Source organism: Gigantopelta aegis, chromosome 9, assembly GCF_016097555.1.
Source record: "Gigantopelta aegis isolate Gae_Host chromosome 9, Gae_host_genome, whole genome shotgun sequence".
Taxonomy (NCBI): domain Eukaryota; kingdom Metazoa; phylum Mollusca; class Gastropoda; order Neomphalida; family Peltospiridae; genus Gigantopelta; species Gigantopelta aegis.
The window spans coordinates 30,842,472-30,858,159 of record NC_054707.1 but is presented as its reverse complement, the minus strand read 5'-3'; the positions used below and the strand labels follow the sequence as shown (position 1 = coordinate 30,858,159).

The 15,688-nt window shown below is 35.8% G+C and overlaps 1 protein-coding gene across 2 annotated transcripts in view; it reads right to left on the bottom strand.

Moving 5' to 3' along the window:
• Nucleotides 1-1,099: 1,099 nt before the first annotated feature.
• The window catches only part of LOC121380968 (endothelin-converting enzyme 1-like), a 40,553-nt gene continuing 25,964 nt past the window's right edge, over nucleotides 1,100-15,688 (bottom strand). For both annotated transcript variants that reach the window (XM_041510023.1, XM_041510024.1), the window contains 7 exons: nucleotides 15,283-15,360; nucleotides 14,073-14,355; nucleotides 11,387-11,544; nucleotides 9,015-9,086; nucleotides 7,956-8,051; nucleotides 3,111-3,184; nucleotides 1,100-2,293 (listed from right to left, as the gene is read on the bottom strand). In XM_041510023.1, coding sequence (XP_041365957.1) covers nucleotides 2,194-2,293; nucleotides 3,111-3,184; nucleotides 7,956-8,051; nucleotides 9,015-9,086; nucleotides 11,387-11,544; nucleotides 14,073-14,355; nucleotides 15,283-15,360 — 861 coding nt within the window. In that variant the 3' untranslated portion in view covers nucleotides 1,100-2,193. The remainder of the gene's footprint in view (nucleotides 2,294-3,110; nucleotides 3,185-7,955; nucleotides 8,052-9,014; nucleotides 9,087-11,386; nucleotides 11,545-14,072; nucleotides 14,356-15,282; nucleotides 15,361-15,688) is intronic.

Here is a 15,688-nt window from a genome sequence, read left to right as displayed (position 1 = left end):
AACATCAGACTCCTATGATAAAAGAGGTGACTATAGGCCACTCTATATAGATACAGTCATATTGCTTTACATTCCTCAGTTAAAGACACTGTCCGGAGTTTGCAGCCATTGTAAGTAATTTTCCAGTGACAGGGTATTTTAAATACTAAAATTACACATTAAATACATTTTTTTATTACAGTGTCTTTATATCCAATCGCAGTCGTGTGCCAATGTTTGCAGAAGTCAATGTTCATTTTATATATTTTTTGTCGTACGTACGAAATTATTAGGCGATAAAAACACATCTCTTTTTAGACTGGTAAACAGTGATCTTTTCCTCTCCACTGTCGGTGTCACCCAACATTAAATCCTGGCTACGCCATGGTAAAAATGAAACAAAATAATCCACTGAGTACAAAGTGAAGAAATAAAACTCCAAACACATAGGCCTTTGTAAAAAGCAGTAGTTTATTATATCTGCAGATCTGTTATCTATGACAATAATGGCAACTATAAATGCTTAAATATCGATAAATATACATACTAGCACAAAAAAGCACTGAGTAAAATAGAAAGTACCATCTCATAGATGTGTACAACAACATACAGTATATTAACATACAGTATATATTACCATACAAAATATATTAACATACAATATATATTAACATCACTAGCGTAGGAAGGGGGGGGGGGAGGGGCATGTGCCCCCACTTTTGAGATATTTTGCTTTATATTTGCTTTATAATGGTGTAAAAGTGTGTAAATATAAAAGTGTGCCCCCCACTTTTTGGCACCTTCCTACGCCAGTGAACATACAGTATATAGTATCATACAGTATATATTATATATGCTCGTAACAGTATGCAGTCAAATCGCGATCTGTAGCACTCTCAAAGCCAACCTCTCTACAAGCACCTACACCGATAAGCTTAGTATATGGCACGTTATACACAGGTTCGTTCCAGTGGTCCTCATGTACCATATTTTCCTATTTACACGCACAGTAATGTAGTGGTTATATAGTCTCGTTACGAATGTTTCCATTGGACAATTACCAATATGGTATCACATGATGTAAAATAGAAGAAAGAAAGGAAACCCCTACAAATTGGAGTAATACTCCCACTGTATACACCTACAAACTGTCGGTAGAATATAAAACGGAATACGAAATGTCTGAAATTAGAGTTAAGCATACAACCATTACAAACTGTGCAACCTTGCTTGAAAACAAAAACAAAAACGAACAAAATACGCCACCAATCCTCCCCCACCGCGATTAAAAACAATATCACCCCCTCCACCCCCCCCCCCCCCCCCCCAACAGATATCAGATGATAAGCAGCAGATAGTAATAAACATGTCTCTGTTTCTTTGAACATTCATTGCGAATTAAAATTAGCACCGAAGCAAATAGTTTACAAAAAACTTGCAATAAATTGATCTGTCTTTTTTAAAATTATAATATAACAATACGCAATTACGCACAGGCGGTTTTTTTGTAAATACTTTAAATATATAGAGTTCTGAAATTATATATATAACTGTTTTGAAATAATGCTAGATTTAAATAATGTACTATTTAAATATGACGTGCACATGTTTCGTTTTACACCGGAACGTGTTTAAATACAAAATATGAAATCGTGTGGTATTTACAAATATAGGCTACAACAACCACTATAATTATCCAGTTACAGTAAACACTACTCGTGTCTTATGACAGCCAACAAAAACACGAATGACAATATGTAACCAGTATTGTTGACTTTCCAAGACTTTCCAAGACGTATTCAAAAACTATACTACCACACAGAACTGACAAATAATATACATATAATTATTGCATAAATGTTCTTGTCAAACTGGTTAATACAAAAGCAGAACACAATCTATTTTCAACTCTAGTAAAAACATTTTGACTGTTACCCAACAACATTTATTTAAAATCGATTAACAATTAGGCATACTGTTATTTCATAGAAAACAGGAATTATTTTATTCTAAAATCAATTAACATAGAACACCGTACTTATTTTATGTTCAATAACAATTAACAAAACCTTGTCTTTATGTTTGTAATACACATATAATTATGTTGTTTCAAAGAATAACACAACGCTACGTCACATCAAGACAATTAACGGATAATGTGAAGAAATGTGTTATTATTGACAAATGTATTTACAAGCAGAAGACCTCGTTTGTCTAAAAGAGTTTACATTTCTTAGATGGATTCATGGCTGAGTTGGGTTTACACTGGAAGGCGTCTGAAAATTCTTTTAAATCCCTCAATGCGTAATTCACTCTGAAAACAAAAGTATATATATATTTTGTAATTTTTTCCATACATACACACACACACACACACACTCACTCACTCACTCACTCACTCACTCACTCACTCACTCACTCACTCACTCACTCTCTCTCACACACACACACACATACACACACATATATATATATATATATATATATATATATATATATATATATATATATATATATATATATATATATATATGACAAAATGTTTGACAGCCAATAGCCGATAATTAATAAATCAATGTGCTCTAGTGGTGTCGTTAAAGAAAACAAACTCCGTCCAGCAATTTATTAAATGTATAATGAAAATAATTGATTAACAATTTTAGCCCTTAAAGGTGCATTCTAAAAGGTACAAGTGTCACATTTTACTGTTTGTACACGCCTGTGATAAATAGCTACACGATGATCGATCCCATATACAATCTGTGATTATTAGGCTAAGAATATCGGCATTGTAATGCGTTGCTACTCGGGGTTAACATTGGTGTCCTTGAGGATCGTTTAAGGAAAATATAAAGTACATTTAAAAAAATTAATTACATATTACAATGTCGGCCAGTTGTTTGTCAGCATGGTGATACAACTCAAATTTAAACTGTGACGTCACATGTAAACCTGTCGGTCACCCTTGTTCAATTTTGCAATAATATACATTTTTAAAATAATAGTAAATAAAAGTTTTTTTTTTTTTTCTTTATATAATTTTAACATTTCACAAAAAAAAAAAAATATATATTTTTGGTCATTTTGTATTTTTGAGATTGCACCTTTAAATTTAAAAATCAAAATCTTACTTGATTTCTTCTGTAGGTGTCGCTTCCCGTATGAGATTGTACAGCTTTTTCTGACCTCTATTTGTGCACCAAGTCTGCAAAACATTACACATTAGACAAGAAAAATATCACAGGGCACATTATACAGCTAGTCAATAAAACATTACATAGCACATTATACAGCTAGTCAATGAAACATTACATGGCACATTATACAGCTAGTCAATAAAACATTGCATGGCACATTATACAGCTAATCAATAAAACATTACATGGCACATTATACAGCTAGTCAATAAAACATTACATGGCACATTATACAGCTAGTCAATAAAACATTGCATGGCACATTGTACAGCTAGTCAATGAAACATTACATGGCACATTATACAGCTAGTCAATAAAACATTGCATGGCACATTATACAGCTAATCAATAAAACATTACATGGCACATTATACAGCTAGTCAATAAAACATTGCATGGCACATTATACAGCTAATCAATAAAACATTACATGGCACATTATACAGCTAGTCAATAAAACATTGCATGGCACATTATACAGCTAGTCAATAAAACATTACATGGCACATTGTACAGCTAGTCAAGAAAACAATACTGGGAAATTATACAGCTAGTCAATAAAACATTACTGGGCACATTATACAACTAGTCAAGAACACAATACTGGGACATTATACAGCTAGTCAATAAAACATTACAGGGCACATTATACAGCTAGTCAATAAAACATTACAGGGCACATTATACAGCTAGTCAAGAAAACATTACTGGGGCATTATACAGCTAGCCAATAAAACATTACAATGCACATTATACAGCTAGTCAATAAAACATTATATGCCACATTGGATATATAATCAATAAAACATTACTGCACATTGTATAGCTAGTCAATAAAGCATCACAAGACACATTATACAGCTAATCACTAAAACATGGCACATTGTACAGGGCACATTAGATAGCTAATCAAGAAAACATTACAGCACACATTATATAGCTAGTCAAGAAAACATTACAGCACATTAGATAGATAGTCAATAAAACATTACAGCACATTAGATAGCTAATCAATAAACGTCAGTCAGGTAGGCAATGAAACATTACAGGACATATTAAATAGTTAGTCAATAAAACATTACAGCACACATTGGACAGCTAGTCAATAAAACATTACAGCACACATTAGACAGCTAATCAATAAAATATTACAGCACACATTAGATAGCTAGTCAATAAAACATTACAGCACAGTAAATAGCTAGTCAATAAAACATTACAGGGCACATTGGACAGCTAGTCAATAAAAAAGTTACAACACGTTAGGCGGCTAGTCAATAAAACATTACAGGGCACATTAGACAGCTAGTCAATAAAAAGTTACAACACGTTAGGCGGCTAGTCAATAAAACATTATAGGGCACATTAGACAGCTAGTCAATAAAACATTACAGGGCACATTAGACAGCTAGTCATTAAAACATTACAGGGCACATTAGACAGCTAGTCAATAAAACATTACAGGGCACATTAGACAGCTAGTCAATAAAACATTACAGGGCACATTAGATAGCTAGTCAATAAAACATTACAGGGCACATTAGATAGCTAGTCAATAAAAAGTTACAACACGTTAGGCGGCTAGTCAATAAAACATTACAGGGCACATTAGACAGCTAGTCAATAAAACATTACAGGGCACATTAGACAGCTAGTCAATAAAACATTACAGGGCACATTAGACAGCTAGTCAATAAAACATTACAGGGCACATTAGACAGCTAGTCAATAAAACATTACAGGGCACATTAGATAGCTAGTCAATAAAACATTACAGGGCACATTAGATAGCTAGTCAATAAAAAGTTACAACACGTTAGGCGGCTAGTCAATAAAACATTACAGGGCACATTAGACAGCTAGTCAATAAAACATTACAGGGCACATTAGACAGCTAGTCAATAAAACATTACAGGGCACATTAGACAGCTAGTCAATAAAACATTACAGGGCACATTAGATAGCTAGTCAATAAAAATTACAACACGTTAGGCGGCTAGTCAATAAAACATTACAGGGCACATTAGACAGCTAGTCAATAAAACATTACAGGGCACATTAGACAGCTAGTCAATAAAACATTACAGGGCACATTAGACAGCTAGTCAATAAAACATTACAGGGCACATTAGACAGCTAGTCAATAAAACATTACAGGGCACATTAGATAGCTAGTCAATAAAAAGTTACAACACGTTAGGCGGCTAGTCAATAAAACATTACAGGGCACATTAGACAGCTAGTCATTAAAACATTACAGGGCACATTAGACAGCTAGTCAATAAAACATTACAGGGCACATTAGACAGCTAGTCAATAAAACATTACAGGGCACATTATACAGCTAATCAATAAAACATTACATGGCACATTGTACAGCTAGTCAAGAAAACAATACTGGGAAATTATACAGCTAGTCATTAAAACATTACAGGGCACATTAGATAGCTAGTCAATAAAACATTACAGGGCACATTAGACAGCTAGTCAATAAAACATTACAGGGCACATTAGATAGCTAGTCAATAAAACATTACAGGGCACATTAGATAGCTAGTCAATAAAAAGTTACAACACGTTAGGCGACTAGTCAATAAAACATTACAGGGCACATTAGACAGCTAGTCATTAAAACATTACAGGGCACATTAGACAGCTAGTCAATAAAACATTACAGGGCACATTAGACAGCTAGTCAATAAAACATTACAGGGCACATTAGATAGCTAGTCAATAAAAAGTTACAACACGTTAGGCGGCTAGTCAATAAAACATTACAGGGCACATTAGACAGCTAGTCATTAAAACATTACAGGGCACATTAGACAGCTAGTCAATAAAACATTACAGGGTACATTAGACAGCTAGTCAATAAAACATTACAGGGCACATTATACAGCTAATCAATAAAACATTACATGGCACATTGTACAGCTAGTCAAGAAAACAATACTGGGAAATTATACAGCTAGTCAATAAAACATTACAGGGCACATTATACAGCTAGTCAAGAAAACATTACAGGGCACATTATACAGCTAGTCAAGAAAACATTACTGGGGCATTATACAGCTAGCCAATAAAACATTACAATGCACATTAGATATCTAGTCAATAAAACATTATATGCCACATTGGATATATAATCAATAAAACATTACTGCATACATTAGATAGCTAGCCAATAAAGCATCACAAGACACATTAGACAGCTAATCACTAAAACATATTGGGGCACATTAGATAGCTAATCAAGAAAACATTACAGCACACATTAGATAGCTAGTCAATAAAACATTACAGCACATTAGATAGATAGTCAATAAAACATTACAGCACATTAGATAGCTAATCAATAAACGTCAGTCAGGTAGGCAATGAAACATTACAGGACATATTAAATAGTTAGTCAATAAAACATTACAGCACACATTGGACAGCTAGTCAATAAAACATTACAACACACATTAGACAGCTAATCAATAAAATATTACAGCACACATTAGATAGCTAGTCAATAAAACATTACAGCACAGTAAATAGCTAGTCAATAAAACATTACAGGACACATTGGACAGCTAGTCAATAAAAAAGTTACAACACGTTAGGCGGCTAGTCAATAAAACATTACAGGGCACATTAGACAGCTAGTCAATAAAACATTACAGGGCACATTAGACAGCTAGTCATTAAAACATTACAGGGCACATTAGACAGCTAGTCAATAAAACATTACAGGGCACATTAGACAGCTAGTCAATAAAACATTACAGGGCACATTAGATAGCTAGTCAATAAAACATTACAGGGCACATTAGAGCTAGTCAATAAAACTAGTCAATTAGACAGCTAGTTAAAACATTACAGGGCACATTAGACAGCTAGTCAATAAAACATTACAGGGCACATTAGACAGCTAGTCAATAAAACATTACAGGGCACATTAGACAGCTAGTCAATAAAACATTACAGGGCACATTAGACAGCTAGTCATTAAAACATTACAGGGCACATTAGACAGCTAGTCAATAAAACATTACAGGGCACATTAGACAGCTAGTCAATAAAACATTACAGGGCACATTAGATAGCTAGTCAATAAAACATTACAGGGCACATTAGATAGCTAGTCAATAAAAAGTTACAACACGTTAGGCGGCTAGTCAATAAAACATTACAGGGCACATTAGACAGCTAGTCATTAAAACATTACAGGGCACATTAGACAGCTAGTCAATAAAACATTACAGGGCACATTAGACAGCTAGTCATTAAAACATTACAGGGCACATTAGACAGCTAGTCAATAAAACATTACAGGGCACATTAGACAGCTAGTCAATAAAACATTACAGGGCACATTAGACAGCTAGTCAATAAAACATTACAGGGCACATTAGATAGCTAGTCAATAAAAAGTTACAACACGTTAGGCGGCTAGTCAATAAAACATTACAGGGCACATTAGACAGCTAGTCATTAAAACATTACAGGGCACATTAGACAGCTAGTCAATAAAACATTACAGGGCACATTAGACAGCTAGTCAATAAAACATTACAGGGCACATTAGACAGCTAGTCAATAAAACATTACAGGGCACATTAGACAGCTAGTCATTAAAACATTACAGGGCATATTAGATAGCTAGTCATTAAAACATTACAGCACACGATAAATATAGATATTAATTATGTGAATTAAATAAATAAAATTACCAAATAGGTTTTGCTTAAAACTGGCGAGGCAGTAATATCGAGTACAAATATGTAGGTTTACCTGTGCAAACGCTAGAAAAAACATCTGCTTGTTCGAGAGGTTAAGGTTATTAGGTGCAGATAACTCTTTGTGGGTTTTCGTCCACATCTGATATGCCTGAAAGGTCAAAGAAATAACTTCCATAACGTATCTGACGACAGGGAGGTACGTGTGGAAATTTTAGAAAAATTATATCCTGTTTCGTGTGTTCAGTAATGAACATAAGCGTACGAGACAGGAGCAAAACATCAAATTCGGGCAAAATATGCCTACCCGAGACCTTTTTACCGTGTATTTTTATCATTCTACCCTCCAAATTAGTTGTAATCCATGTAAAAATGTGTAGTGATTCGTTTGCAATCCAATACAGATGTTTGGTAGTAATGCTAATATGAATCAATATTGTGATGCAGATTCGGGCATTTTCGTTTAAATCAGGCAAAAGCCAACCTGCCGCCCCTGCAAAATTGTGAGCCCGTACGCGTATGGTAATGAATCGTCAACACAGTAATGGGTCGGCGTTATCATGAACACAACACGACGAGGATAGAACTATGAGCGTGCCAGATTGGGTGAAGGAGTCATGATAAATTCACAGCCGTGCCCCCCCCCCCCCCCCAACCACCACCAAATCAGGGGCGTACCACTTTTTGGGCTTGGAACGTTTTTTTTTCTTCCTGTGTCGCTCGGATAGTATATATCTCATCATGTACGTTGCTTCCATGGCCGTACCAACTTTTAATTGCTTCCGACGCTCCTGCAAATGGGAGCCCGTACGCATGTGGATAGAACTGGATGTGGATAGAGACAAGGCATTAGCAAAGAAAGGCTGCGAGAAAACTTACAATGATCAGGAGCCCATTAAATTTTATCTATTTCTACTTTCTTTTAAAATGTATAAAATGTACTGATGAAACCTAACTGTTATTAAAGTCACAGACTCTAGTTTTGGCCAGTTACTGTACAAACCTGCAGCGCAGCTCTGTAAAGTTACAAGTTCAATAGAGTGTCCAGAAACACAGGCACGTATGGAAGTGGATAATCTAAACATCATTATCATCATATTTTAGTCTCACTTACCGCATATGATGCTCTCACTCCTGACGTTGTGGCCAGCCCTTCAAAAGCGTACACAGTAGAATTTATAGGTTTCTGAAATGAATCAAGGAGGATGCGTAAGTTAAGCAATATACAGCAGCACCCGTCTGCAGTTTTGAACAGAATGTAGCTATGAGGTAAATAACTAGCTGAGTTTCTTTCGCCTCACTCTACAACAGGAACCGTACATCAAATGCTATAATATGTACTGCCCTGACAGTGGGGAAGTGCACATAGAAGATCCTTCGTTGTTTGTTTTTTCTTTGTTAGTTTTTATTTTGTTGCTGTTGATTTTTTGTTTTTTAAACATTTGTAACGTTACACAAGATTGCCGAAGAGTATGATTCTTAACGCTAAGTAAATCCATGAAAGTGTAGGTCTTGTTATGGGGTTAAATTAAAAAAATAAAAATAAAAGAAGGTATGTAATAAATACAGAACTTCACATAAGTTGTTTTCGCTTCCTATTTATTGCACTATTTTATTTTGAGCAAGAACATACCACGAGACAGCGTATATTCTTGCGCAAACTAAACTCGTGCAATAAATAGGAAGCGAAAACAACATAATATCATGTGAAGTTCTGTATATTTATTACACCTCGGTGGAAGAGATACCCATGTGATAGTTATCATCTCTTCACATTGTGGAATATACCTTTTGAAAGGTCATGACCTTTGACCAGGTGATCGACTGTGTGACACAGTACAACTCCGCGGCCATGACCTCTGACCAGGTGATCGACTGTGTGACACAGTACAACTCCGCGCCCATGACCTCTGACCAGGTGATCGACTGTGTGACACAGTACAACCCCGCGGCCATGACCTCTGACCAGGTGATGGACTGTGTGACACAGTACAACCCCGCGACCATGACCTCTGACCAGGTGATCGACTGTGTGACACAGTACAACCCCGCGGCCATGACCTCTGACCAGGTGATCGACTGTGTGACACAGTACAACTCCGCTGCCATGACCTCTGACCAGGTGATCGACTGTGTGACACAGTACAACTCCGCGGCCATGACCTCTGATCAGGTGATCGACTGTGTGACACTACAACCCTGCGACCATGACCTCTGACCAGGTGATCGACTGTGTGACACTAGAACTCCGCGGCCATGACCTCTGACCAGGTGATCGACTGTGTGACACTAGAACTCCGCGGCCATGACCTCTGACCAGGTGATAGACTGTGTGACACATTACAACCCCGCAGAGATCTTCATGCAAAGTATGGGCACGGTTCTTTCAATTCACATTTTTAAATCGGAAAAATTCTTGTTTAATTTTAGCAGCATAATTGAACAAATATATATTTTAATTAGAAATTGTTTAGCCATGAATATGTTTATAATATTGTTTGTATAAACTTCATTGATAGATGTGTAGCATAGGAATGCAAAGTTTCGTTGATAAATAGCTAAATGAAGTCACCAAATAAGTGTCATTTGGTAAAAGTGACGTCATTACCCCGGTCTTTAGTCTGTGCATTCTGTACGATTTTTTTTCATTGATGTACAGTGTAATAAATAAAATACTACACTCGTTCCCGTGTGTGACCGTTTATATTACAAGTCGTGTGTTTTTAAACGTACATCCAGGACTGCATCCTGATAAAAATCATAGGGGGTGGCACTACTTTTTATAAACAAATGATGTACAATTGAAAAACCACTCGTTGCAATATAAACGGTCTCACATGGGAACTCGTTTAGTATTCTCTATGTACTGTACATGCAGTAGTAGCTATTTGCTCAGGTATCATTTTATTTGATTTGAGTTCAGATCAAGTTGTGTTGATTTTGTTGTGTTAAAAACGTGCTGGTACTGAGTGCAAAGACACATGTAATTACTATACGTTAAAGCGGTCATGTATCAAGGTTAAGTGCCTTTCATAACAATAATGGTTTATTGTTAATTACAAAACTTGGTTGTAACTAGGGAAAATTTATTTTTTAACAGTAGGATAACTGTAGACTATGTGGGAACCTCCCTCCTCCAGTAGTATAGCTATGTTAGAAACGTAAATACTTATGTTATCAGTAGTGTAGCTATGTTAAAACGTTGTTTAAGGGCAGATACCTGTGTTATCAGTAGTGTAGCTATGTTAAAACGTTGTTTAAGGGTAAATGCATGTGTTATCAGTAGTGTAGCTATGTTAAAACGTAGTTGTTTTAAAGGTAGATACATGTGTTATCAGTAATGTAGCTATGTTAAACCGTTGTTTTAAGGGTAGATACATGTGTTATCAGTAATGTAGCTATGTTAAACCGTTTTTTTAAGGGTAGATACCTGTTATCAGTAGTGTAGCCAAATTAAAACGTTGTGTTTTAAGAGTAGATACTTACTTCGAAAGGCGTCTGGTCGCTTAATTTGTTAACCGTCTGCGTTTCATTGTATGTATTGACGAAACACTTCTTGACTTTAGCGTAGTTATCGGTCGTCTGATCAGTCCACCACGTCTTATCGATACCCAAGTAAAGGTTTTTGTTGCTCCAGTGATTTCCTGATGACGCAAATAAATAAAGAGAATTTTCCAAAACACAAATTAAGCTTTTTCGGATCCTTTGTTGTTATAATCCTTTTTTTTTTTTTTTTTTTTTTTTTTTTTTAAAGGAGGTGGGGTTGAAACCAAAACCACATTTTAACATCCTCTAAAAATTAAAACCAAAACCAAAACATTTTACACACTGGTATATAGCCAATGCATGAAAAGTAAATAACTGTTTGCAATATATCATATAAAATGCAGAACGTCAATGTGATTAAAATAAGCTCTACTGATCTACCATATTCTCTTGATTTCGACTTAAGGGTTCTATGGTTACAGGAACGAATCTCCTCTGTGGATAATTTTCGTAATGTTTTTTCCCATCACCAGTCAGTGTTCCATGACTGGTATATCAAAAGCCTATCAAAGTGCATATAAAAGATCCCTTGCTGCTACTGGAAAAATATCTCGAACTATTGATTTATTATGTCGAGCGCTCAACATTTTAACTCTCATCATCAAGTATGTCTTTAACTTTTGCAATTCTCTGTTTGACTCGGCGTGGACGGAGTTTAACTCAGTCGGTTGAGTGCTCGCCCGAGGTGCTTGTGTCGCAGGATCGGACCACCTTGGTGGATCCATTCAACTTATTGGGGTATTTTCCTCGTTCCAACCAGTGCACCACAACTGGTCAAAGGCCGTGGTATTTGTTTTCCCGTCTGTGAGAGTGTGCATATAAAAGAAACATGTAGTTTAAATTATCTATGTATTATGTCAAGCGCTCAACATATTAACTCTCGTCAACATGTATGTCTTTTGCAATTCTCTTTTTAGCTGTACAGTACTGATGCATAAGTCGAGAGCTCGAGATAATTAGTCGAGCACTGGAGATAATAAGTCAAGCACTGAAGTTAATAAGTTGAGCAGTTGAGGTAATATGTCGAATGCTTGAGATAATTAATAATGCGCTCAAGATAAGAAGTCGAGAGGTCGAGATAATAAGACGGGTGTGCATTCAGCATGCGCAGAAAAAAAAGGCCGATCGATATTTACTTGTGGCTTAAGAGTGCTTTGATGACGTCAAATTACGAAAATGTAGAAAATGCACATTTCCGTGCGCAGATCACGTTAATGGAAAGTGGCCTTATGTTGAGATCTCGACTTATTATATTGATGTTGATGGCTGAACCTATTATCTTGAGCTCTCCGATTATATTGTCGAATGCTATACTTATCTCTTGTCAATGTGAACGTACCTTCAGTAACATATAGTCATGATAACAGGTCGAGAGCTTGACATTATAAGTTGAAATCTTGAGATAATATGCCGACATTTCAAAATAATAAGTTAAGCACTCAACAAAACAAATCCAGATTTCGAGATTTCGAGTTCAGTATCTTTAAAAGTAAGAAAAAATGTGTTTGTCCTAAATATACCACCATATTATTTATTTTATGGGTGAATTTTTTTTTAGATTATATGAAACGAAAGTTTGAGGCCTTAGTACATTTTAAATTACTGGTGTTTAACATAATGATAGTTATTTTAATACTGTATGGCCGAATGTTGATTCATTTCTATGGCAACGGTATTAAATAATAATCGTAACCATTTTGCATTAAGTTTATATACGCAGTCCTCGGCTGTTACAGCCGTGGTTCATATAGCCGAGCTCCAATTCAATTCGATTGACACTCAAGCAATAGGTGAACTTGTTGGCCTATTTCAACATTAAAAAACGGGGTGGGGGTGCAGTAATATACTCTGGATTGTGTACTAGAATAAATAGATTTTATGGCAATACTATCACGGTGGTCACATACGGTACGTTTAAAAGATTTAATTAATGTTTTCATTAGCAACCCTCATTTCATAGTTGGGGGTACCCTGCACAGGTTTAAACATTTGGTGTATACTGCAAACCAATCGCGTAACAAATACAAATGTATTAATTTATTGACAATGGATAACAGTATTTTCACAAACAATCAATGTCACAGATTACTACCAACCAGAGCCGCAGTTGTTTTCACTCCGTATATATTTGAACTTTGACATGGAACTTTCTTATTTGGTACAATGCAACCTTTAAACCCCTTCTACTGTTGGACGTCCCCTCACGACCGCCTGCGACATTACCGTAGAGACAGTTAACAAACTGAATAGTTCACAGAGTTGCAGTCAAGGGGAAGAGAAAAGGACATTTTAAAACATTGGGGGCAAAAATAACACCCGAAGGAATAAAGAAGATTTTTTTTTTTAATCTTAGAAAAACAAAATACTTATGGGCTGTGTGAAAAGAAAGTGGTACGGTAATCTACCATTGGTTTGTAGTACGTACGGTAAATGTTGACTAAGCTCATCGGTATAGGTTTTTTTTCTTTTACATCGTTTGTTGCAACGCACGCCATATTAAAAGTAAGCTATGTCTCTGAATCAAATTGAAAATTTGGTATGTTTAATAAAATTTTGCTCATTATGAACGGTCCTTTAAAGTATTTAACGAAAATGCTATATAATAATAATAATAAAATTTATTCACCTTTCTCGTCCACTAGATGCAGAAGAAAGCGTCCAATGAATGTTCCCATTGACCCGAACGTCATGTAATGAGGCAGACGGAAGTCGTAGATCGGGAACTGGAGGAGGCCGGCGGGCAGGACGACCTGGTTGAGGTAGAAGACGGCAGCCAGGGCCGTGTCGAATGTCCGGTAGTACCACTTGTCGAGATTCTCACCGTTCAGCAGCTCCTTCGTCCACAGACTGCGCTGGTACTTCACATAGCTCAACGCATTTCCAAAATAGTCGCCTTTCGTAACTTGAAGCTGAAGAAGGTATAAGGATTGTTATTTCTTATTACGCCAGAGTTTGTTTACTTCAGCGCTGATAACTCAAATAATCAGGAAACATTTCTACCACAATAACATTTAACAATACATCTCAAAAGACTCACGATAAGATACATCTCAACACTCAAAATAAGACGTCTAGATTGACGATACATCTCACAAACTCACAATAAGACGTCTAGATTGACGATGCATCTCACAACACTCACAATAAGACGTCTAGATTGACGATACATCTGACAACACTCACAATAAGACGTCTATATTGACTATATATCTCACAACACTCAAAATAAGACGTCTAGACTAACGATACATCTGACGACACTCACAATAAGACGTCTAGATTGACGATACATCACAACACTCACAATAAGACGTCTAGATTGGCGATACATCTCAGCACTCACAATAAGAAGACTATATTGACGATACATCTCACAACACTCACAATTAGACTTCTACATTGACGATACATTTTAAAACATTTATGATAAAAACTTTTGGATTGACGATACATCTGAAACATGCATACTCCCCTGGTTTCTACAGGCCTGTTTCATCATGAACAACTAGTCACGAGAGAGAGAGAGAGAGAGAGAGAGAGAGAGAGAGAGAGAGAGAGAGAGAGAGAGAGAGAGAGAGAGAGAGAGAGAGAGAGAAGATACACTGAATTACGTACCGAAGAACCCATAATTGTACACGTTTCATCCAACAAGTATTTTATTTTGGTACAGATGTAGCCACGGATGCATGGACGTGATATATGCGTATAAACTATCGAATGGCATATTTGAGACTTTAACAGAGTGCGTTTCGTAAAAGCAAAATGAGAATACTAAGAAAAATATGAAACATACAAATCTCGTTCGCTTTGAGGTTATAATGTAAAGCAAAACCTACACCTTGATATAGTCTATCCACGTTTTGTTGGTGCTTGTACAACTCTGGGTATCCAATATTATACTTCGTATTCATAAGCTGTAATTAAAAAAACAAAAAGCAAACAAATATAAAACAAACAAACAAACAAACAATAAAAAAAATAGCATTATTAACGTGCACAACACCTAACTGCTTTTGATACAACTACAGTACCCGTTGGAGTGTCCATACCTACGTAATGTATATGTAATATGCATAGTTATTACATTATTTACCACAACGTGATATTTCACAAAATGCCCGGTCTGCTATAAAAAAATAATAATATTATGACAGACGTGTATGAACCCAATGGCCACGAAGGGAGGAAAACGTACTTTATAAACAAATATGAAAATATTTTACAAAAAATAGAAACAAATCT